This window comes from Schistocerca nitens, chromosome 9, assembly GCF_023898315.1.
Source record: "Schistocerca nitens isolate TAMUIC-IGC-003100 chromosome 9, iqSchNite1.1, whole genome shotgun sequence".
In the NCBI taxonomy this organism is placed as follows: Eukaryota; Metazoa; Arthropoda; class Insecta; order Orthoptera; family Acrididae; genus Schistocerca; species Schistocerca nitens.
This window is the reverse complement of record NC_064622.1, coordinates 175624345-175648273: the sequence shown is the minus strand read 5'-3', so window position 1 is coordinate 175648273 and position 23929 is coordinate 175624345. Positions and strand designations below refer to the sequence as shown.

At 45.3% G+C, this 23929-nt stretch overlaps 1 protein-coding gene across 1 annotated transcript in view; it reads left to right on the top strand.

Annotated features, from left to right (window-relative positions):
- Nucleotides 1-23929, top strand: part of LOC126203398 (aminopeptidase N) — a 320824-nt gene that overhangs the window by 255358 nt on the left and 41537 nt on the right. The window contains exons 12-14 of the mRNA XM_049937703.1: nt 7764-7963; nt 15733-15900; nt 20676-20819. Coding sequence (XP_049793660.1) covers nt 7764-7963; nt 15733-15900; nt 20676-20819 — 512 coding nt within the window. The remainder of the gene's footprint in view (nt 1-7763; nt 7964-15732; nt 15901-20675; nt 20820-23929) is intronic.

Genomic DNA, 23929 nt, shown 5'->3' with positions numbered 1-23929 from the left:
CATTCCGCGACAGCGTGGACGTGAACCGTATGTGCAGTTGACGGACTTTGAGCGAGGGCGTATAGTGGGCATGCGGGAGGCCGGGTGGACGTACCGCCGAATTGCTCAACACGTGGGGCGTGAGGTCTCCACAGTACATCGATGTTGTCGCCAGTGGTCGGCGGAAGGTGCACGTGCCCGTCGACCTGGGACCGGACCGCAGCGACGCACGGATGCATACCAAGACCGTAGGATCCTACGCAGTGCCGTAGGGGACCGCACCGCCACTTCCCAGCAAATTAGGGACACTGTTGCTCCTGGGGTATCGGCGAGGACCATTCGCAACCGTCTCCATGAAGCTGGGCTACGGTCCCGCACACCGTTAGGCCGTCTTCCGCTCACGCCCCAACATCGTGCAGCCCGCCTCCAGTGGTGTCGCGACAGGCGTGAATGGAGGGACGAATGGAGACGTGTCGTCTTCAGCGATGAGAGTCGCTTCTGCCTTGGTGCCAATGATGGTCGTATGCGTGTTTGGCGCCGTGCAGGTGAGCGCCACAATCAGGACTGCATACGACCGAGGCACACAGGGCCAACACCCGGCATCATGGTGTGGGGAGCGATCTCCTACACTGGCCGTACACCACTGGTGATCGTCGAGGGGACACTGAATAGTGCACGGTACATCCAAACCGTCATCGAACCCATCGTTCTACCATTCCTAGACCGGCAAGGGAACTTGCTGTTCCAACAGAACAATGCACGTCCGCATGTATCCCGTGCCACCCAACGTGCTCTAGAAAGTGTAAGTCAACTACCCTGGCCAGCACGATCTCCGGATCTGTCCCCCATTGAGCATGTTTGGGACTGGATGAAGCGTCGTCTCACGCGGTCTGCACGTCCAGCACGAACGCTGGTCCAGCTGAGGCGCCAGGTGGAAATGGCATGGCAAGCCGTTCCACAGGACTACATCCAGCATCTCTACGATCGTCTCCATGGGAGAATAGCAGCCTGCATTGCTGCGAAAGGTGGATATACACTGTACTAGTGCCGACATTGTGCATGCTCTGTTGCCTGTGTCTATGTGCCTGTGGTTCTGTCAGTGTGATCATGTGATGTATCTGACCCCAGGAATGTGTCAATAAAGTTTCCCCTTCCTGGGACAATGAATTCACGGTGTTCTTATTTCAATTTCCAAGAGTGTATTCCAGAAGTCGAATCGAGAAGAGCTGCCAACATGAGTAACGTAGAAGTAAATATCCTCGGAGTAGTGAAGAAACTTAAATCACTTAATAAAAGTAAGTCTTCTGGTCCAGACTGTATACCAATTAGGTTCCTTTCGGAGTATGCTGATGCATTAGCTCCATACTTAACAATCATATACAACCGTTCGCTCGACGAAAGATCCGTACCCAAAGACTGGAAAGTTGCACAGGTCACACCAATATTCAATAAAGGTAGTAGGAGTAAATTACAGGACGATATCGTTATCGTCGATATGCAGCAGGATTTTAGAACAGATATTGTGTTCGAACGTAATGAATTACCTCGAAGAAAACGGTCTATTGACTTGGCTCTGAGCACTATGGTCATCAGTCCCCTAGAACTTAGAACTACTTAAACCTAACTACCCTAAGGACATCACACAACACCCAGTCGTCACGAGGCAGAGAAAATCCCTGACCCAGCCGCGAATCGAACCCGGGAACCCGGGCGCGGGAGGTCTATTGGCACACAGTCAACATGGGTTTAGAAAACATCGTTCTTGTGAAACACAACTAGCTCTTTATTTACATGAAGTGCTATTGACACCGGATTTCAGATCGATTCCGTATTTCTGGATTTCCGGAAGGCTTTTGTCACTGTACCACACAAACGGCTCATAGTGAAATTGCGTGCTTATAGAATATCGTCTCAGTTATGTGACTGGGTCTGTGATTTCCTGTCACTGAGGTCACAGTTCGTTGTAATTGACGGGAAGTCATCGAGTAAAACAGAAGTGATTTCTGGCGTTCCCCAAGGCAGTGTTATAGGCCCTTTGCTATTCCTTATTTATATAAACGATTTAGGAGACAATTTGAGCAGCCGTCTTCGGTTGTTTGCAGATGACGCTGTCGTTTATCGACTAATAAAGTCATCAGAAGATAAAAACAAACTGCAAAACGATTTAGAAGAAATATCGGAATGGTGCGAAAAGCTGCAGTTGACCTTAAATAACGAAAAGTGTGAGGTCATCCACAAGAGTGCTAAAACGAACGCATTAAACTTTGGTTACACGATAAATCAGTGTAATCTAAAAGCCGTAAATTCAACTAAATACCTAGGTATTACAATTACGAACAACTCAAATTGGAAGGAACACATAGAAAATGTTGTGGGGAAGGCTAACCGAAGACTGCGTTTCATTGGCAGGACACTTAGAAAATGCAACAGACCTACTAAGGAGGCTGCCTGCACTACGCTTGTCCGTCCTCTTTTAGAATACTGTTGCGCGGTGTGGGATCCTTACCAGATAGGACTAACTGAGTACATCGAAAAAGTTCAAAGAAAGGCAGCACGTTTTGTATTATCGCGAAATGTGGGAGAGAGTATCACAGAAACGATAGAGGATTTGGGCTGGACATCATTAAAAGAAAGGCGTTTTTCGTTGCGACGGAATCTTCTCACGAAATTCCAATCACCAACTTTCTCCTCCGAATACGAAAATATTTTGTTGACACCGACTTACATAGGGAGGAACGATCACAAAGATAAAATAAGGTAAATCAGTGCTCGTACGGAAAGATATAGGTGTTTATTCCTCCCGCGCGCTATACGAGATTGGAATAATAGAGAATTGTGAAGGTGGTTCGATGAAACCTCTGCCAGGCACTTAAATGTGATTTGCAGAGTATCCATATACACTCCTGGAAATGGAAAAAAGAACACATTGACACCGGTGTGTCAGACCCACCATACTTGCTCCGGACACTGCGAGAGGGCTGTACAAGCAATGATCACACGCACGGCACAGCGGACACACCAGGAACCGCGGTGTTGGCCGTCGAATGGCGCTAGCTGCGCAGCATTTGTGCACCGCCGCCGTCAGTGTCAGCCAGTTTGCCGTGGCATACGGAGCTCCATCGCAGTTTTTAACACTGGTTGCATTCCGCGACAGCGTGGACGTGAACCGTATGTGCAGTTGACGGACTTTGAGCGAGGGCGTATAGTGGGCATGCGGGAGGCCGGGTGGACGTACCGCCGAATTGCTCAACACGTGGGGCGTGAGGTCTCCACAGTACATCGATGTTGTCGCCAGTGGTCGGCGGAAGGTGCACGTGCCCGTCGACCTGGGACCGGACCGCAGCGACGCACGGATGCATACCAAGACCGTAGGATCCTACGCAGTGCCGTAGGGGACCGCACCGCCACTTCCCAGCAAATTAGGGACACTGTTGCTCCTGGGGTATCGGCGAGGACCATTCGCAACCGTCTCCATGAAGCTGGGCTACGGTCCCGCACACCGTTAGGCCGTCTTCCGCTCACGCCCCAACATCGTGCAGCCCGCCTCCAGTGGTGTCGCGACAGGCGTGAATGGAGGGACGAATGGAGACGTGTCGTCTTCAGCGATGAGAGTCGCTTCTGCCTTGGTGCCAATGATGGTCGTATGCGTGTTTGGCGCCGTGCAGGTGAGCGCCACAATCAGGACTGCATACGACCGAGGCACACAGGGCCAACACCCGGCATCATGGTGTGGGGAGCGATCTCCTACACTGGCCGTACACCACTGGTGATCGTCGAGGGGACACTGAATAGTGCACGGTACATCCAAACCGTCATCGAACCCATCGTTCTACCATTCCTAGACCGGCAAGGGAACTTGCTGTTCCAACAGAACAATGCACGTCCGCATGTATCCCGTGCCACCCAACGTGCTCTAGAAAGTGTAAGTCAACTACCCTGGCCAGCACGATCTCCGGATCTGTCCCCCATTGAGCATGTTTGGGACTGGATGAAGCGTCGTCTCACGCGGTCTGCACGTCCAGCACGAACGCTGGTCCAGCTGAGGCGCCAGGTGGAAATGGCATGGCAAGCCGTTCCACAGGACTACATCCAGCATCTCTACGATCGTCTCCATGGGAGAATAGCAGCCTGCATTGCTGCGAAAGGTGGATATACACTGTACTAGTGCCGACATTGTGCATGCTCTGTTGCCTGTGTCTATGTGCCTGTGGTTCTGTCAGTGTGATCATGTGATGTATCTGACCCCAGGAATGTGTCAATATAGTTTCCCCTTCCTGGGACAATGAATTCACGGTGTTCTTATTTCAATTTCCAGGAGTGTAGATGTAGATAGATTTACCGAGTGCCTACATGAGTACACCACCTGATCAAAATTATATAGACACCTATTATTGATTATTAATATGGGGTGTGCCCACATTTCGCCTCTACGGCAGCTTGAACTCTGCTGGCGATACTTCGAATCGGATGTCTGAAGGTCGGTGAAGGAAGGGGAGCCCATTCCTCCTAAAGAGCCGAAACCAGAGGAGGCAGTGAAGTTCGCACACTGGTTTCTGGAGCGACGCCGATGTTCTAAATCGTCCCACATTCGTTCCATTGGGATCATGTCGGGTCTCTGGACAGACCAGTGCATTTCAAGAATGTAGGTGTCCACTCACAATTGCCTCACAGATGCTGCTTTATGACAGGATCATTCTGGTGCAGTCATCGTCTCTGAACTGTCGCACTACTGTAAGCGGGACAAAGTGCTGCAAAACCTGTTCATATTCCAAGGCGCTGCAGTCATGGACTGTGCGGCTGGTCCCGGCGGAGGTTCGAGTCCTCCCTCGGGCATGAGTGTGTGTGTGTTTGTTCTTAGGATAATTTAGGTTAAGTAGTGTGTAAGCTTAGGGACTGATGACCTTAGCAGTTAAGTCCCATATGATTTCACACACATTTGAACATTTTTTTGTTCATATTCCTCTGCATGTAGATTTTTCTTAATATCAGTAAGCGCACCACATTCCAACCACATGAAACATCCCCGTACCGTAACACCATCTCCTCCATACTTCACTGTTAGCACTGCACATGATAGCAGTTAACATTCTCTAGGCAATCGCCACATCCAAACTCTTCCATTGGCTTGCCACAGTGTACTGGGCGATTCATCACTCTATATGTCCGCCCCGATAGATGAGTGGTCAGCGTGACGGATTGCCGTCCTACGGGCCCGGGTTCGATTCCCGGCTGGGTCGGTGATATTCTCGGCTCAGGGACTGGGTGTTGTGTTGTCTTCATCATCATTTCATCCCCATCCGGCGCGCAGGTCGCCATATGTGGCGTCGAATGTAATAAGACCTGCACCAAGGCGGCCGGACCTGCCCCGTAAGGAGCCTCCCGGCCAATGACGCCACACGCTCATTTCCGTTCCCATCACTCTATATCACTCGTTTCCAGTCATCCACTGTTCACTGGCTCATGCGTAACTGCTCGACCATTTTACTGCATCCTTTTTAAACCCGACACAGTCATCGTGCTACCTGGACTTCTGGTAGCACTTTGGAACTCACGTGTCATCCCTTCCGCTGATTCATGCGATGTTTTACGACTAACATCCGCAATGCTTGACCGTCCCTTTGCGTCAGCACATGAGGCCTACCTGGTCTTGGTTTAGCTGATGTTGTTCCTTCACACACTCATCACGAATAGCCGGCTTGGGCAGCTTTGCAAGGGTTGAAATTTCCCTGATTAATTTGTTACTCAGGTGACATCCAATGACTAGTCCACGTTAGAAGCCACTGAACTCTCGCAGACAAGCTATTGGGCTGTTACTGCTTCTCTACTTACAACACAATACTCATCGCCTTCATTTTACACCGCCAGGTCCCTCTTCTTGTCACATTAATGATCAATTCCGCACTTCATAGACGTGTCCGAGCAAATCTGATCAGGCAGTGTATTTTACTTAGCATTAAATATGTTCTTGGCCTCCATTCCTTTTTTAATAATCGTAATTTTCCAAGTTGTGGCACACTGGTTACTCGATAATACTTCATCGCTTATAAAAAGATACTTATTATGAGGTACATGTAGACAATTCAGTAAATCGTACTATGAAGTAAACACACTGCTTTAGTTGATCCAAGAGTGATAATCGCGATCTCTCGCTATGATCTCGAACATGTTGCAAATGTAGTACCTTTTCGCAGTTCTAAGATCACCCTCTGATTTTCGTGAATATAGGCCTAAATTACGATGTATGCGTCCCAGGAAAAGGCAATTAAACATGGGGAAAATTTTACGAAAAATAACTTGAACTATGGAGTTCATTCAGAATCTACGAATTCAACTTTAAATGTTGTTAGTCCTTTGTAAAATAGTAACTGCCACGTTCTAAATGCCTTTTTATTTTTCTCCAGTACTCGCACAACTTTTGAACATGCGGCGTCTAATCCGCAGGCTTTCGTGGCCCTCGTCATTGGTGGTAAAATCTTTTGAATCATTAGGCCGTGTCATATTCCTCTTTAAACTTCTGCAATGCTTGGCGGTGAGATCCCTGTGCTGGTATCTTCTTCAGGTTCCACTGGTGTTTCAGGATTGTTGGATACTGTCAAAAAACAGTGTCGCAACCACTTATAAGAGGAAGTTTTCCCCATGGTTCTTCATAAAAGTAGAGTTACTGGGTAAAAAATCTTCTCGCTGCTATTTGTGGACCGTCGTCATTGGGTACATACTGAAAAGAAATACTTAAAAGAGAGGGAGAATTCAAAACATTATTGATGTTGTGGCAGCCGTTATTTCCTGGCAGCTGTTTATGCTCCTCGCTCGTCGTAGCTGTGTAGTTGCTTCCGTGATTGCTAATCTTCTACCATTAATTTAATTAGTCTCAATTAATATCAGCCAGGTCTGCTTAATTTTATAAATCGATACAAAGGCGACTATACAATGGCGACTATAGACCATGAGTGTTCGCCTCTCGCTAATGATGCAATTGATCACTTTCTCTATGAAATGCGAATGGATACACATCATCTTCCTCTATGGAAAGCTCCACCGTTGTGGCCTCATGGAGGCCAGTCGGTACCGGCCGGCCGACCGCCGTGTGAGTCTCAGCAAATGGCCTCTCATTTGGATGCGGTGTAGGGGTGGTGTGAGATCAGCACACCGTTCTTCCGGCCGATATTGGCTTTGCAGAATCTGGAGCCCAAGTTGTCTTAAAGTAGAAAGAGCAATAATCTTCTTTAAATCAAATTCAAAATTAGCACCCAATCTCTCTTTTTCATTCAAGTGGCTGATTGGATATGTTCCATTTCTCCCACCAAGGAACAAATCTGGCAGTGCCAGCAATTGAACCAGAGTCCTCCACATGACAGGCAGCCGCGTTGATTACTCTGGTATAAAGAAACACTTCCTATGCAGAAGAGAAAACACAGAGAGGTAGAAAGAGATGTACATTTGATCCTTATGCGTGACTTTACATAATCTCGGATCGAGATTACTTACTGAATTACTAGTTAATGTTTTATCAACAATTTATGACATAATTCCTATCCACGATGGAAGGTGGAACGTATCCATAGTGACCTACTGCGGGAGTCAGTGCAGTAACTGTTCCGTCCCCCCCCCCCCCCCCCCCACACACACACACACTCCCTCCTCCACAATTTCACATGCTACACGAAAATGGAGGCTGCTTTCCAGACGCCTGAGTTGCAACGAAAAGGCACTATCCGTGAAATAGTTATAGTTCTGTTTGGGTAGACCACAACCAGTTCTAACATATGGGTGTGTTGTGTCTACAGAGCTATATACTTAAGCTGATCACGAAGCTGTACGAGCACACGGGCTTCACGGACAACCCGACGGACCCACAGCTGACAGTGTACAAGCGCGTCAACGTGCTGGGCTGGGCCTGCAACCTCGGACACCAGGACTGTGTCCGCAACGCGCTGCTCCTCTTCCAGAACTGGAGGGCCACGCCGGACCCGGATACCAACAATCCGTGAGTACCCCACGCACCAAACGTCATGCGCACACATTGTTGTTTGCATAAATATCCAAAGCTTCAGGCTACTAATCTACTAAATTCTGTTTCTTCTCCTGATGCTTCGTCCGAATGGCTTTCGGTCTTCTTCAGAGTGAGCCAACAGTGAACATACTGACGCTACAGAGCTCGCAACGCACTTTTTAAACCAGAGGCCCGCGCCATTGTGCACACAGCCACAGATACACAAGCTCCAGAGACGTTGATCGGTGGCAGAGATGCAGAGATGTATGCATTAACTCAGTCTGTGGCTATACTGTCGATTCATGCTGGGATGTATCGTTATGAGCTGCACTGTGTCAACGTCTTTGAAAGTTTACTCGAGATAGTGCCGGATTCCATTACATGCCCAAGCTGCAGCCGCTGTCTATTAATTAAATTATTGGTCAAACAAATTTCATTTGCTTCCTTCGTAATGATATATCGACATCCCACCATTAATCAATTTCGTAGCCACAGACTCAATTAATGCACACTTCTCTCCACTAATCAACATCTCTGGCGCTTGTGTGCCTGTCGTCGCATTCTCAGCGTCGCAGACCGCGGATTTAGAAGAACGGAACGAGAGCTGTAGCGTCAGTCTCTCGGCTTACCTTGAAGATAGTCGAATAATATACGTCCGAAACGTCAGCGGAAGAAACAGAATTTATATGGCTGCACACCAGAAATTTAATAGATCAATCAATGCTCAGCAAAAACATGAAGATGCACCTCCAGGTAAAATTTTGAGTATGACACCCCAATCATCCTCTCTTGGAGACGGGGGTGGGACGGAAGGGATGGTAAAACGAAACATAACTGTGCAACGCCTGGAGAGGTTTCAACCAAACTTGGCTTACTATCTAGGAAGAAGTATTGAGAGGGTAAGTCAACCCTAGCACCCCTGCTTTATGGTTTTGATGTTGAGAAAGTGACGACATGTTAGCATAGCATAGTCCAGCAGATCTCCTACTTAACTTTAAGAGTAGCACTTCCAGTGACACCAACGTTCTAGATTAGGGCCATTAAAATATAAGGCCATTCTATTAAATACCATGGAGCAAATTTGAGATCGCCATGTTTCTCCCATAAGCACTGGAGCTCCCAGGATGGGGTAAGGGGGGGGGGGGGGCAGTTGAGCCCCTCTTGGAATCTGAGTAGATATTTTATTCGTTATACTAGACGTATTAAGGTCCGATTTGGCGCGAAATGGAAACCACTGTGAAAATCTGATGGTACTTTGCACAGATGTTTTAGACAGTGCCTTTAGAGTGCCTGTCAATTGTTTCACGTCGCTCTTTCCAGTTCAGAGCTTAAAGTGACCAGGTAGAAATGCCTAAAACATCCGTGTCTCCCGCCAAGTATGTGGATCTAGTGAGAGATTTCGCCTGAAGCTATGCAGCCCACATAACATAAATGTCATGTGTTTCTTTCTTCAAGACAATTTTCAGATGCATTCTGTAGGGGCAATGAAGACGCTCCTGCAACGTTTTAGATGGGAACTGTTTGATCAGCCACAATACAGCCCTTAATTGGCTCCCTTTGATGTTCATCTCTGCTCACATGAACCGCTGGCTACGGAGACAACAATTTGGCACAGACAGCGAACGGCAGACCAGTCTAGAGAATTGACAGAAAGCACAGGTGGATGCTTTCTGTGACAAGGGTACTGGAAAGTTTGTACGATGCCACGACAAATGTCAAAGTCGGGGCGGCAACTATTTAGAGAGGCAGCTGGAAGGTGTGGCTAACTGTTGCGAAAACCAAATTTCTGATTTTCACTGTGATTTCCATTTTGCGACCGATCGGACCTTAATTTCCGAACAGCCCTCGTATAATTTTCACAGATTTCTGGAAATGACTGTCTGTGATTCTGCTACAACTTTTCGCAAAGCGTAATTCAAAGAGAAACACTGTGGCGTTAGGAAGCGCTCATAACTTGAGTTTGTTTGGTTGTCAGACTGGTCACCGTAAATTATACCTTTTCATATCATTGCGCTAGTTTCGGCACTGTTTTTCACTCATGATCGATGTGAACCTTTACAGAAAATTGCCGAAACAGGGTATCCAGTGTTATTCTTGTCGATTCCTCGTACATCCCTAATCAAATTGCAGAAACGGGCAGATCAACACTCATCACAAAGTAAACATGGCCCCAGTTACCCTTTCCTTGCTCAGCAACTTAATCACAACCACAGTTTCCCAATTGTTTATGGAAAATGATGACTCATCAAGTCATGTTGAGGCTATTGTCATGGCATAGAGATTCTAATAGACTCTAAAGAACGCCGCCTTGCTGCACTTTAATTGTATTCACCGATACCTCACCTGCGGACCCAAACGCATGAGTCGTAAACATTAAATACGATTTTCTGAGCTAAAAAGAGGAAAAAAATTAAACTTCATTGTTGAAAATATGACATCTCTAGCGGTTGGAACCTTCCCACACTGTATGGGGTACAACAACACGCAACGTGCAGTCATACAGTTACTAATTCTTCACTTGGCTTATTCCTAGGCTGGACCTACCGGTCAAGTTGAGTCTTGTTTTGAGAGGTTCCCCACATTCATCTCATCGATTGTTGGCCCTGGGCCGCACTTCACCTAGACAGCATAAAAAGACATAGCTTTCAAAATATATTTATCATGCCACATGACAAATAAATATTAACAGCCGTTCACAAATAAATAAATCACAAACCATTGAAATGATAGATGATGAATGACTGCAGGTAACGAAAACCGAATCAGGGACCTACATCTCTCCAGCCAGATAACCGCTTTGGCGGAAGGCGCGCGCCACGCGGCATTTATCTCCCTCCTCACAAAACAGTGACCTTCTGTTTCGGATTTGGATCTAGCCGGCGATTCTTCATATAGCGACGCTTCTGACTGGTTTGATGCGCGGCCCGCCACGAATTCATCTACTGTGCCAAAATCTTCATCTCTGAGTAGCACTAGCAACTTACGTCCTCAATTATTTACTGGATGTGTTCCAATCTCTGCCTTCCTCTACAGTTTTTGCCCGCTACAGCTCCCTCTAGTACTATGGAAGTCATTCCTTCATGTCTTAACAGATATCCTCTCATCCTGTCCCTTCTCCTTATCAGTGTTTCCACATGTTCCGTTCCTCTCCGATTCTGCGCAGAGCCTCCTTAGTCCTTACCTTCCCAATCCACCTAATTTTCAACATTCGTCTGTAGCACCACATATCAAAAGCTTCCATTCTCTTCTGTTCCGGTTTTCCCATTGTCCTTGTTTCACTACCATACCCCCGACGTACATTCTAGTAATTTTTTCCACAAATTATGGCCGATATTCGATATTAGTAGACTTCTCTTGGTCAGGAATGCCCTTTTTGCCATTGCTAGTCTGCTTTTGATGTCCTCCTTACTCCGTCCGTCATTGATTATTTTGCTGTTTACGTAGCATAATTCCTTAACTTCATCTACTTCGTGACCATCAACCCTGACGTTACGTTTCTCGCTGTTCTCATTTCTACTACTTCTCATTACCTTCGTCTTTCTTCGATTTACTCTCAATCCATACTCTGTACTCATTAGACTGTTTATTCCGTTCAGCAGATCATGTAATTCTTCTTCATTTTCACTCAAGATAGCAATGTTATCAGCGAATCGTATGAATGATATTTTCTCCTTGAATTCTACTCCTGAACGTTTCCTTTATTTCTATCATTGCTTCCTCGATGTACAGATTGAATGGTAGGGGCGAAAGACTACAACCTTGTCTTACACCCTTTTTAATACGAGCACTTCGTTCTTGGTCGTCCGGTCTTAGAATTCCCTCTTGGCTAGGTAGAGACGATGCAGCGTGTTATTTTAGATGGAGAGTCATTGACAGATCTGGAAGTACCTTCTAGATGTGACGATAGGTTTGCTGTGGTGATATGGTAATATTTTGATTACCACAATCCATCGAAAATTTAGCCTTGTCTTAAAGTCGTAGACTGCAGGCGTTTCTGAATTTGAAATGCCGCCTTTAATATTACAACATCGCTTTATGAGCATAGCGTTCACATACACTGACTGACAAAGAAAGCGAAACACACAGAAGACATGGTTGGGCGTCAACGTAAGTTCTTGTACGTTTACACAACAGATGAGAATGTAAATGGTTAGAGTCGCAGTTCTCTGTAACAAGTAGAACGGCCAACAGAGTACATTAGTGTCGTTCGTGTTTGGTGTTGTTACTAGTCGTCTTATGGTATATAAAGGGCGTGAATAGAGTCAGAGCCGGCCAGAGTGGCCGTGCTGTTCTAGGCGCTACAGTCTGGAGCCGAGCGACCGCTACGGTCGCAGGTTCGAATCCTGCCTCGGGCATGGATGTGTGCGATGTCCTTAGGTTAGTCAGGTTTAATTAGTTCTAAGTTCTAGGCGACTGATGACCTCAGAAGTTAAGTCGCATAGTGCTCAGAGCCATTTGAGCCAATAGAGTCAGATTTTGAGGGGACACTGCGATGGTACGTACACGTTTGAGACAGCATTATCAGCATCTGGTAGAGTTTGAGAACTATTTATATAACTTTTGGACAGTTAAGCTATACTTCGTCGCTCGCTTACCATCTTGTACCTTGAAACAGAAGATCTTTTACCTTCGAACATATGATACTTGGAAATGAACAGAGTTTCTTTAATGTCTTAACAATGTTACCTGTCCTGAAAACTGAAGTTTGTGTTCGTTTCCGATAGCTTCCATTTCAAATTGTATTTAACTTGTAATTTATTTTCGATAATACTTCCGCTTATTTTGACATCACTTACTGATTAATGGTTTTTAGTAGAGTAATAATGTAACATACTGACTATTAAATACGGTACTGACAAGATTTTCTCGATTATGGTGCTTTTAAATTTCAAACGAGTATTTGTTTTAAGTATATGACATGTTTTCACATTTGGAAAAAATATCTTAATTATCCGGAGTAACTTTGTAATTTCAGAAATAGACTGCGATACAAAGTGAATGAAATAGAAAAAAATTTTAACTTGTATTATAGAGCTAGCTAAATGCGAAAGTGTAAAAAGTCTACCAAGGTACAATACTCTCCACTAGTGTCCGAAAAAACCTGCACGAATGTTCATCTAGGTCTTGATAAACTTGTAACTGGTGCTTGTTTTAAATGGTCAGAAACGTAAATTTCTGCACTTCACAAAACGCAAAAATGTAATATTCTAGGATAGCGATATCAATGAGTCACAACTGGAATTAATGTCACAACTGGAATCAATCCATTTATATAAATACCTGAATATAACCATTTGTAGGCATAGGAAACGAAATGATAACTTAGGCCACGGCATAAGTAAGAAACGTAGCGTACTGTTCACTGGTAGAATCCTATGAAAATGGACTACGTCTACAAGAGAAATTGGTTACAGAACTCTCGTGCGACTCGTCCTGTAACAGTGCTCAGATGTATGGGAGCCAAACCAAAAACGACTATCAGCGATATTGAACATATACAAAGAAGGCAGCATGAATGATTGCCACTTTGCTTCAGTCATGAGAGAAAGTGGGTGACATGCTGAAACACATGACCTGGAGACTGAAGTGGCCGTTCACTATCCCATGCCTACGAATGTATACTTGCAATGTTTCAAGAACCAGTATTAAGGGCGGACTCTAGGAATACACTACAACTCCAAAAGTATTGCCCCCGTAGGAATTGTAACGAGTAGCTTAGACTAATTACGGCATACACAGAAGGATTTATGGAATCATTCTTTTTTCTCTCCATATACGAATAGCAAGGGAAAAAAGTGTAATCCTGGTAAAATGTAAAATAACTTCTCTCATCCACATCACACTGGTTTGCAGAGTTTAAATATGTAGATGTAGATTCCTATGTCAACGACAATCCTTATATGTTGCGCAATAAGATTAGCGTGTGTACGACTATAGTTGATGTGGTTTTTAACATTATTTGGCCAACACTGACCTCGGGATATGCACTTGCCTTTCTACGAGCGTTTACAGTCTCTGTATGGTGGGCCCGATCCTTGTCATCAGCTGTTGACTACGTTATTACACTATCCACTCACATTAATGTGACCAGTGTCTATGTTCGACCACTCACAGACGTCAGTTGGCAGCACTGGCAGTGGGGGTTATACAAAGTAAGTCAGGGTCCCGCGGAAAAACAGTGCAGTCGTTGTAATGCAAAAACGGAGCGATTTATCTGACTTCCAAAAGGACATGATAATTGGCTTTTGGGCCAACGGTGGAAGCATGTCCAGAACGGGTAAGTTTGTAAACTGATCACGTGCCACTATCGTTAAAGTATATCGTGTGTGGCAAAATGGCGCTATACAAAACAGCATTCGAGGTAACTGTGGTGCATCACAGGTCATGGATGACAGGGATGAATATCGGTTGTGGAGATGTGTACGGGGGATCAGACGTAGAACTGTTGAGCAGCTGACCACCCAGATGAAACAAGGGGCTACCAACAGTGTCTCCTCAACGACCGTTCAGCGAATGTTGCTGCATATGGGCCTCTGCAGCAGGCGTCTGGTTCAGACACCCACACTGACTTCTGTTCATCGGCGACGAAGTTAGAAATTTGCACCTCAGACCGCTACTGGATGTCCAATGAGAGCCGACAGGTGGCCTTTTCAGATGAATCGCGTTTTGTGCTCCATCGGACAGATGGCCTTTGGCGAGTATGGCGTGAAACGCCTAGAAGCAAACACCTTGCAACAATCGTCGCAACAGCCCGGGCCAGATAGTTTTTCTCTAGGTGATCTCGTCATTCTGGAAGGCACAATGGATCAAATGGTTTAAATGGCTCTGAGCACTATGGGACTTACCTTCTGAGGTCATCAGTCCCCTAGAACTTAGAACTACTTACACCTAACTAACCTAAGGACATCACACACATCCATGCCCGAGGCAGGATCCGAACCTGCGACCGTAGTGGCGCGCGGTTCCAGACTGCAGCGCCTAGAACCGCTTGGCCACCACGGCCGGCACAATGGATCATCACAAGTGTGCACCTATCCTTGAGGAGAATGTCCATACCTTTGTTTCTCCTCGTTACGATGTCATCTACCAGGAGCACAATGCAACGTATCACACAGCTCGCAGTGTACATACGTGCTTCGAAAAGCACCAGGATGAGTTTATCGTACTCCCCTGATAACCAGACTCCACAGATTTAAACCCAAGCGAGAAACAGTGGGTCCATCTCGATTGGACTGTTCGCAGCACAGAATCTTCAGCCAAGAAACCTTGTGCAGGTGAGCGTAGCACTGGAGTCCGCATGGCTGCACATCGCTATCGCTATCTCACGGACTTTCTCCCTGTACGTCTGGCAGCGGTCCGCATTGCACAACTTGGTTATTCAGGTATTTGACAGGTGGTGACATCAGTGTCACTGTACAGTGTAGTACTGCTAATAAGAATAAAATGACTATCTTATATATATTTTAAATTGTTGAGGACAGCTTCACTCGTGCTAAAACTTACGTTGTGGATGCTTGAGTTCTGAGGTGGAGTGCTCCACACTTCTGGTCGTGATGATTCGCTTACAATCTGTGATTCAGAAGGTTAGAACTTTGTCCAGTGACATCATAGTCACATGATATGTCAAATTATCCTATTATCTAACGTGACAGGACCCTTCTATCTCCTCTATGATCACAGTCTTTAGTCTGTTTTTCGCTGATGTAACTTATGGTGAATGTATCCTTGACTGTCTAATGTTCTTGATATAATATGTTTTACAGGATTTCCGGCAATTTGAAGAATGTCGTGTACTGCACGGCAATTAGAACTGGTGGTGTAGAGGAATGGGAGTTCGCCTGGGAGCGCTACCAGTCGACCAACGTCGGTAGCGAGAGGGACATCTTGCTGGGCGCCATGGGATGCTCCAGAGAGCCCTGGCTGCTCAACAGGTACGCCTCCTCGCCACTCATCATATTTACTAGTACCCACAACTCAGAAAAGATGCAGTGGGAGGAAAGAAGGTGATGGGGGTACTACGAAACTGGGAGACAGAGTAGGACAGAAAGAAAAAAAAATGGTTCAAATGGGTCTGAGCACTATGGGACTTAACATCTGAGGTCATCAGTCCCCTAGAACTTAGAATTACATAAACCTAACTAACCTAAGGACATCACACACATCAATGCCCGAGGCAGGATTCGAACCTGCAACTGTAGCAGTCTCGCGGTTCCGGGCTGAAGCGCCTAGAGCCGCTCGGCCACCGCGGCCGGCGGACAGATAGAGGAAGATGTTGAACGTGATGGTAGAGAGAGCTGCTGACTTGGTTTGAGAAATTGGTATGTAGAGGGATAGTGGGAATTAGGAATAAATGATTGAGCAAAGAAAGAACAGGAAGATAGAGAATCTAGAAGGGAGGAAGAGGGTCAGGGGAGAAATGTGGGACAAGTGGAAAGCTGGAGAGGAGGGATTAGAAGAGAGAGAGAGAGGTAAATGATAAGAGGTAGAGAGAGGTAAAAGGACACAAAGAGAGGACCTGGGAAGAAATATGGGACAGTTGGAAAGTAGGAGAGGAGGAATTAGAAGCAAGAGAGATGTACAGGGACTCAGAAATAGGGAGAGATAAAGGGTCATAGAGGGAGGAGGAGGGAGGGGATGGGAGGGACAGAGGGAAAATAGGAGAGAAGAAGAAGCAAGGAGAGTGAAGCGAAAGACAAAAGTGAGATAATGAAGGGGATAAGCAGGGAAGAATGGCAACAATTGAAGATTAGGGTTTAACATCCAGTTGAGGATGGAGTCACTAAAGACACAACTTGGATTGGTGAATAACAGGGAAGGAAAACGGTAGCGTCGTTTTCAAAAGAATAAGCCTGATATTTGCTTAAGCACTTTAGGGAAACTAAATTTGGATAGTCATACAAGGGTTTGAATTGTGTTCATCAAAAAGGCGAGTCCAATGTCTAAACCTCGGCGCCACCTTGCTCAGTGAAAAATAGGAGAAAGAAAGGGCTGGATATTGGGGGGGGGGGGGAGCTGTACTGGTTTGGACGGTTGGGTGGAAGTAGAAAGAAAGGAGGAATGGGAGAGAGAAGAGGGAGGGAAAGGGGGAATGACAGGGGGGAGAAAGCGAAAAAAGGAGGAAGAGAGAGCGAAATCCTTGGAGGAAAAAAGAATGGATGCCAAAGGAAGGGAAAGTGGATGAGAGGGAGTGAGGGAGAGGGGTAGGGTGAGGAGTGAAAAGTTAATTGCTGGGAGGGGAAACGTGAAGTAAGTGGATGGGAGGCTAAGATCAGATGTAGGTAGCAAGAACGAACAGAATCAGTCTAATACACTGAAATAGGACGAACGAGGACTGGCACGAAGCGAAGTGAGGGGGGACATGGAAGAAGCTGAGTAAAGGTAAGAATTATAGCAACAACAGACGAAAAATTTCGTCTGTTTGTGATGTAGCAAATATTAGGTGATGTATGAGTCGTGGTTATGTTTATTCCTTACGTCGCTCGAGTTGTGTTCTATTATAGGAAAACATAAACTATAAATTATGCTACCATATATCACAATTTTTTCATGCAGTCTGTTCTTCACATTTCGCAAAGCTCCATCTGACGGGCATGCAGCGAAAATGAATTGGATGGTCGGCGGTGAGCCCATGTTTTCTGTCGTTGAGGTTCATGTTTTGTTTTCCAAATTTGTTGAACGCAGAAGAAGGAAGTGAGTCACAAGGCAGAAAACAAGCTCGCATGATAAACTTTTCCATTACACAGGTAGTGTATTTTGCGAAGACTGGTTTGCTCATGGTATCCAAGCGATGCTTCATCTGGAAACAAAATCTTACCCAGAAATGCCACACCACTTTTCAGTTTTTGGAGAACTAAACACGATCTGAAAATCATTGACATGAAGTTGCTCATGGAGCGGAATATGGGAAGGATGAAATGTGAGAGAATGTAATATTCGCAGAGCAGTCCTTCCACTGAAACAGCTGCACGTTCTGCTGCTTCATAGACCACGTGGATTTTGTGTTACCTTCGCTACAATGTTGGTTTGGTTTCATTTCTTTCTTCATTTACTATTATTCCCATTGGCGTAGTTTTATCTTTACACTTCCAGCTTTCTTAAAGTTCTCGCAAAGACAGATCAGTGTTCGCAAAGTCAGATAACGATACTTTTCGACACACATCTGTATGCCAGCTCGAACAGTTAGGTGATATTCGCTGTATACAAAAACCGTGTCTATTTTTCGACAGTTCTATAAATGCTGTTGAGCCTGCCGTGCGAACGGATACCGGCCTAATACGGTCGCCGGCTACCGGCACAAAAAGGACAGCTCGGTTCCGATGGATGCTTCCGCCATCCTAGTTTCGTCCTCAGTCTTGATCTCCTCACAGTTCCACATCAACATCGACTTTGGCCCTGCGCCCGCGCCGCGGCCGACACGGCACGATGCTACGCACTTCGTGCCGGGACGCTCATCCTAAGGTTTTAAGACTCTCCTGGGAGTGCCCACGTGTGTAATGTCCGAGTAGGGAGCTCCACCCGTCTCTGCCGGTACTTCCGTGTGGTAATCTTGTGCCTTACGTTCGGACCTTGCCTTGGCCATTTCTTCCGCGAGAGACTATTAATTCCATGCCTAGCGTTGGAAAAGTCGGCGTTGCGCCGGTGTATACTCTAGGACGAGGTAGTGAGTTATTCGGTGTCCACTACTCTTACCGCGCCGCTCTTTCGCCTAGTACTGTCACATCTGCAAGTGACTTCCTCCTATAAAAGTTAATTTTGAAACCATTTCATGTTTTGTTTGCAGAAGTTCTTTTCCTTTTTTGGGGGGAGGGGGGGGGGGAGGGGTAATCAGTCTTCTGACTGGTTTCATGCGGTCCGCCACGAATTCCTCTCCTGTGACAACCTCTACATCAGAGTAGCACTTACAACCTACGTCCTCAATTATTTGCTGGATCTATTTCCCTCTACAGCTCCCTCTAGTACCATGGAAATCATTCCCTCATGTCTTAATAGATATCCTATCATCCTGTCCCTTCTCCTTCTCAGTGTTTTCCACATATTCCTTTCCTCCCCGATTCTGCGCAGAACCTCCTCATTCCTTACCTTATCAGTTCATGTAGTTTTCAACATTCGTCTGTAGCACCACATTTCAAATGCTTCGATTCTCTTCTGTTACGGTTTTCCCACAGTCAGTGTTTCACTACCATGGAATGCTCAGAAATTTCTTCCTCAAATTAAGGCCTATGTTTGATACTAGTAGAGTTCTCTTGCCCAGGAATGCTCTTTTCGCCACTGCTAGTCTGCTTTTGATGTCCTCCTTACTCCGTCCGTCATTGATTATTTTACTGTTTAGATAGCAGAATTTCTTAACTTCATCCACTTCGTGTCCATCAATCGTAATGTTAAGTTTCTCGCTGTTCTCGTTTCTGCTCCTTCTCATTACCTTCGGCTTTCTTCGATTTTCTCTCAATCCATATTCTGTACTCATTAGATTGTTCATTCCGTTCAGATCATGTAATTCTTCTTCACTTTCACTCAGGTTAGCAATGTCACGAGCGAATCGTATCATTGATATTTCTCGATGTACAGATTGAACAGTAGGGGCGAAAGGGTTCATCCTTGTCTTACACCCTTTTTAATACGAGCACTTCGTTCTTGGTCGTCCACTCTTATTATTCACTCTTGGCTGTTGTGCATATTGTATATGACCCGTCCCTCCCTACACCTTACCCCAATTTTTCTCAAAATTTCGAACATCTTGCAACATTTTACATTGTCGAAGGCTTTTTCCAGGTCGACAAATCCTATGTGTGCTTCTTTGTTTTTCTTTATTCTTGCTTCCATTATCAACCGCTACGTCAAAATTGCCTCTCTCGTGCCTTTCCTTTTCTGAGGCCAAACTGATCTACATCTGGCACATCCTCAGTTTTCTTTTCCATTCTACTGTATACTATTCTTGTCAATAACTTGGATGCGTTAGCTGTTAAGCTGATTGTGCAATAATTCTCGCACTTGTCTGCTCTTACAGTCTTCGGCATTGTATGGATGATATTTTCCCCAAAGTCAGATTGTATGTCTTCAGACTCATACATTCTACATACCAACGTGAAGAGTCGTTTTGTTGCCACATCTCCCAATGATTTTAGAAATTCTGATGGAATGTTATCTATCCCTTCTGCCTTATTTTATCTTAAGTCCTCTACAGTTGAAAATGTGTGCCCTGACCAGGACTCGAACCCGGGATCTCCTGCTTACATGGCAGACGCTCTATCCATCTGAACCACCAAGGGCACAGAGGATATGGCGACTGCAGGGACTTATCCCTTGCACGCACCCCGTGAGACCCACATTCCCAACTTAATGTCCACACACTACATTCGTAGTGCCCCCTCACCATTATACTCATTTACTCGCGGCAGACAATCTTACCGAGTCCCATAAGAGTTCGGGCAATACGTGTGCATCCGCATAGAAGAAGGCGGTCAATGGTCGGAAATGTCCGAAAGAACAGATACTATCTTCATATATACTTAATATATATGTACGTTAAGTGGCTGGAGTCTTCAGTCAGTACTGTATTGAGACCTACATTTCGCCCAATAGTTTTCCAGAAACGTTGGATTATTATTTTATTAATGTGCATTTTTGTTGGTATCCTGTAACGTAGCGCTAGCCGAGCATATTACATGGAATTCAAGATTGACGACATCCTGTTTGTGTGTGTGTGCAGGTACCTGGAGAAGGCGGTGACGGAGGGCTCTGGCATTCGGCGACAGGACTCAGCTCGCGTCTTCAGCGCCGTCTCGTCCAACACCGTGGGACAGCCACTGGCCTACAGCTTCCTGAGGAACCACTGGAACAGAATACGCGAATAGTATGTACTGCACTGTCTCCAATCCTCAGCTGTAACAGCATATTAAAACATTGTAACACGCCTAGCCAGTCCTACAAAAGGAATTTGTTGCGCTAGTCTTCACACTACACCAAATTCACTGGTAACTCACATACCACTGCGGGCCTTGATGCCTTGAGCTAGACAGATAGCCGACCAAAAGATCCACCAAGGAAGTCTCTAGTCGTCCCCGAGTCCAATCAGTTATTGAGCAAACAGGTTGAAGAAATTACCAGAGAGAATGAGAGCCTAAAATCACAGCCAGGTATAACACAGTGGAGCACGTTTTCAGCCATAATCAGCGAAGCGCAGCATGAAAAAGTGATAGTGTTGCTTTTTTTGCTTTATTGTCGTTTAAAATCCTCACGAGGGTGCAGGCTCGCAGCGGATAAAACAGCTCTCCAGCCAAAGGTTTCAAATGTTTTAATATACACTATTTGACAAAGGAGGACCAGAAAGACATCGTTAGAGGTCAGTGGAATTTCGCACTTATACACAACATCGTGGGTATGTAAATTATTAGAGTTGCAATTCTCTGAGAGACAGGTATAGCGACCAACACAGTCGTTGTTGCTCTTGTTTAGTGTGGTTACCAGGCCTGGTAGGGTATACATGGTGTAAATCTTAAATTGACAAACTAGAGTAACTCGAAAAATAAGCTACACAGAAAAAATGTGTAGAATCCAAAGCTGATTATTTTCAAGGGAGACATCTGCTTGTGCTAAAATTAGCCCGCCATCCCAGCCCACTGGGGGTGGGGCAGGAGGCAACTTTAAAATTTCAAATGAGAAATCCCATTTTTTATTGCAGAATCCGATTCTACACAAAAACCTACGTACATGTTGTCTTATGTTTCGATTCTTGGTAGTTGGCGCTGCAATTTAAGAAAATCCATGTTCTCATTTTTGCGTGGAAAATGGTTACGGATAAATAAAAAATACTTATTTACTTCGTAAATTTTGATTCACTAAAACTAAAACTCTCCCTCTCCCCCCATTGGTCGGGGTTTGAGAGAAAGGAATTAGAGTTTTACAAACAAAACTTATCTGAGTCCGCGGAAAAAATTAACATTTGGGTCAACATCAATCTTTACGAAGTAAATAAGTATTTTTTATTTATCCGTAACCATTTTCCACGCAAAAATGAGAACATGGATTTTCTTGAATTGCAGCGCCAGCTACCAAGAATCAAAACAAATGTTTAAGACAAAATGTACGTAGTTTTTTTAATGTAGAATGTGATTCTGCAATCAAAAAATGTGGGTTCCCATTTGAAATTTTAAAGTTGCCTCCCGCCCCACCCCCAGGCGGCTGGAGTGGTGGGCTAATTTTAGCACCAGCAGATGTCCCCTTCGATAATAATCAACTTTGGATTCTACATATTTTTTGGGTGTAGCTTATTTTTTGAGTTATTCTGGTTTGTCAACTTAAAACTTACACCCTATACATGGGGCTGGGTAGTCTAAGACATTGAGTGATCCCTCAGAACATGGAGATGCCACATACTGGAGTGAAACAGCGTTATCAGCACATGAAGAATTTGAAAGGGCCTTGTTGTGGTTTCCATTTGGCCAGCTGGTCGAATCGTGCAATATGCGGATCTAGAAGGGGGTCGGGGGTGCATTCGGATATGATAATACCCCTACCTTCATTACTAAGGTTGCAGTCGACCTTGTCTGATTACCACAGGGGAGAATTGCCATATTGTGCACCAAGCACGGCGTAGCCCCTTCACATTTGCGTCTGCCATCTGAGAACAAGTAATGGACTCCCTGCAGTTTGTGGTGTCATTCTGCATGATTTGTAGGAGGATAGCAGCAGCCGGCTAGGGCATGATAGTTCCATGCAGCAACTGTCCTTAACACAACATAAATGGCGGCATTTGAAGTGGTGCTGTGACTTGGAAGCAGGGAGAGCCGATGAATGGCGTTTGCTTTGTGTTCAGTAATTACTCGCGGTTCTGCATTAACCCGAGTGAAATTGTCAGTGATCTGGGGAGAGGTCCCATTCTTCCAGAAGTTTTGGAGATGCACAGCAGTGTTACTTCTGGCGTCATCGTGTGACTTCAGGTCACGGTCAGTAGCAATTGAAGGAACTCTTGATGGCACAGTGGTACAGTCTGCGCAGAATGCCATGGCCAGTAGATGCGCAGATGGCAGGGCATACTTGAGAAGAGCAGTTGTGGTAGGGGTTATGGGCAGGCTTTGTAGGGGAAATGCCGAGCGCTGGAGGGGAAGTCCCATTCTAAACTGAAGCCTACGCTCACATTTTTTGTAAATGTTAAGCCGGGCCCCTCCACGCTCGCACTTGCATGGTGACCATTCAAAAACATCTGCTGTCACCTGTGTTGTCGTTAGTATCTGAAAAGAATTCTGCTGAAAATGCATCGATTTGTTTTTGCCTGGCTTGTTAACCATTTGTAAATTTCAGAGAAGCGTCATGAGTGGCGAATTTTGAGTAAAACCTACAAACCTACACATTTCTCTGGTTGTCATGTCAATTTTTTTTTTTTTTTTTTTTTTTTTTTTTTTTTTTTTTTTTTTTTTTTTTTTTTTTGCTACACAGTGGAGTTCACACTGTCTCACCTATTAACATGTTGTGCAGGCACAATTGCAAGAGAATTCTAAAACAGTGGTTTACTTCGTTTATTAAGCGAGGAATTGAGGAAAAGTAAACTCAGTAGATTACGAAGAAGCACATCCTCGATACAAAAAAACATGTTATGTCTTCACAAACATTGTTCCAAAACGCATAGCATCTCCCATTTCACCAGCTATCGATGTTCATTAAAAATTACATTCTTTCACAGAAAAAGTCTGTAGTTACTAGAACATCTCAGGTCATTAGTCCCCTATAACTTTGAACTACTTAAACGTAACTAACTTAAGGACATCACACACATCCATGCCCGAGACAGGATTCGAACCTGCGACCGTAGCGGTCGGGCGGTTCCAAACTGGAGCGTCTAGAGTCGCTCGGCCACATCGGCCGGCAACACAGTAGATAATGAAGTTTTACATGATAACGGTATGGTAAAATACTCTCCTCTTTGCATGCTATCATTTGCAAAATCTCATTTCGATATCAGAAACC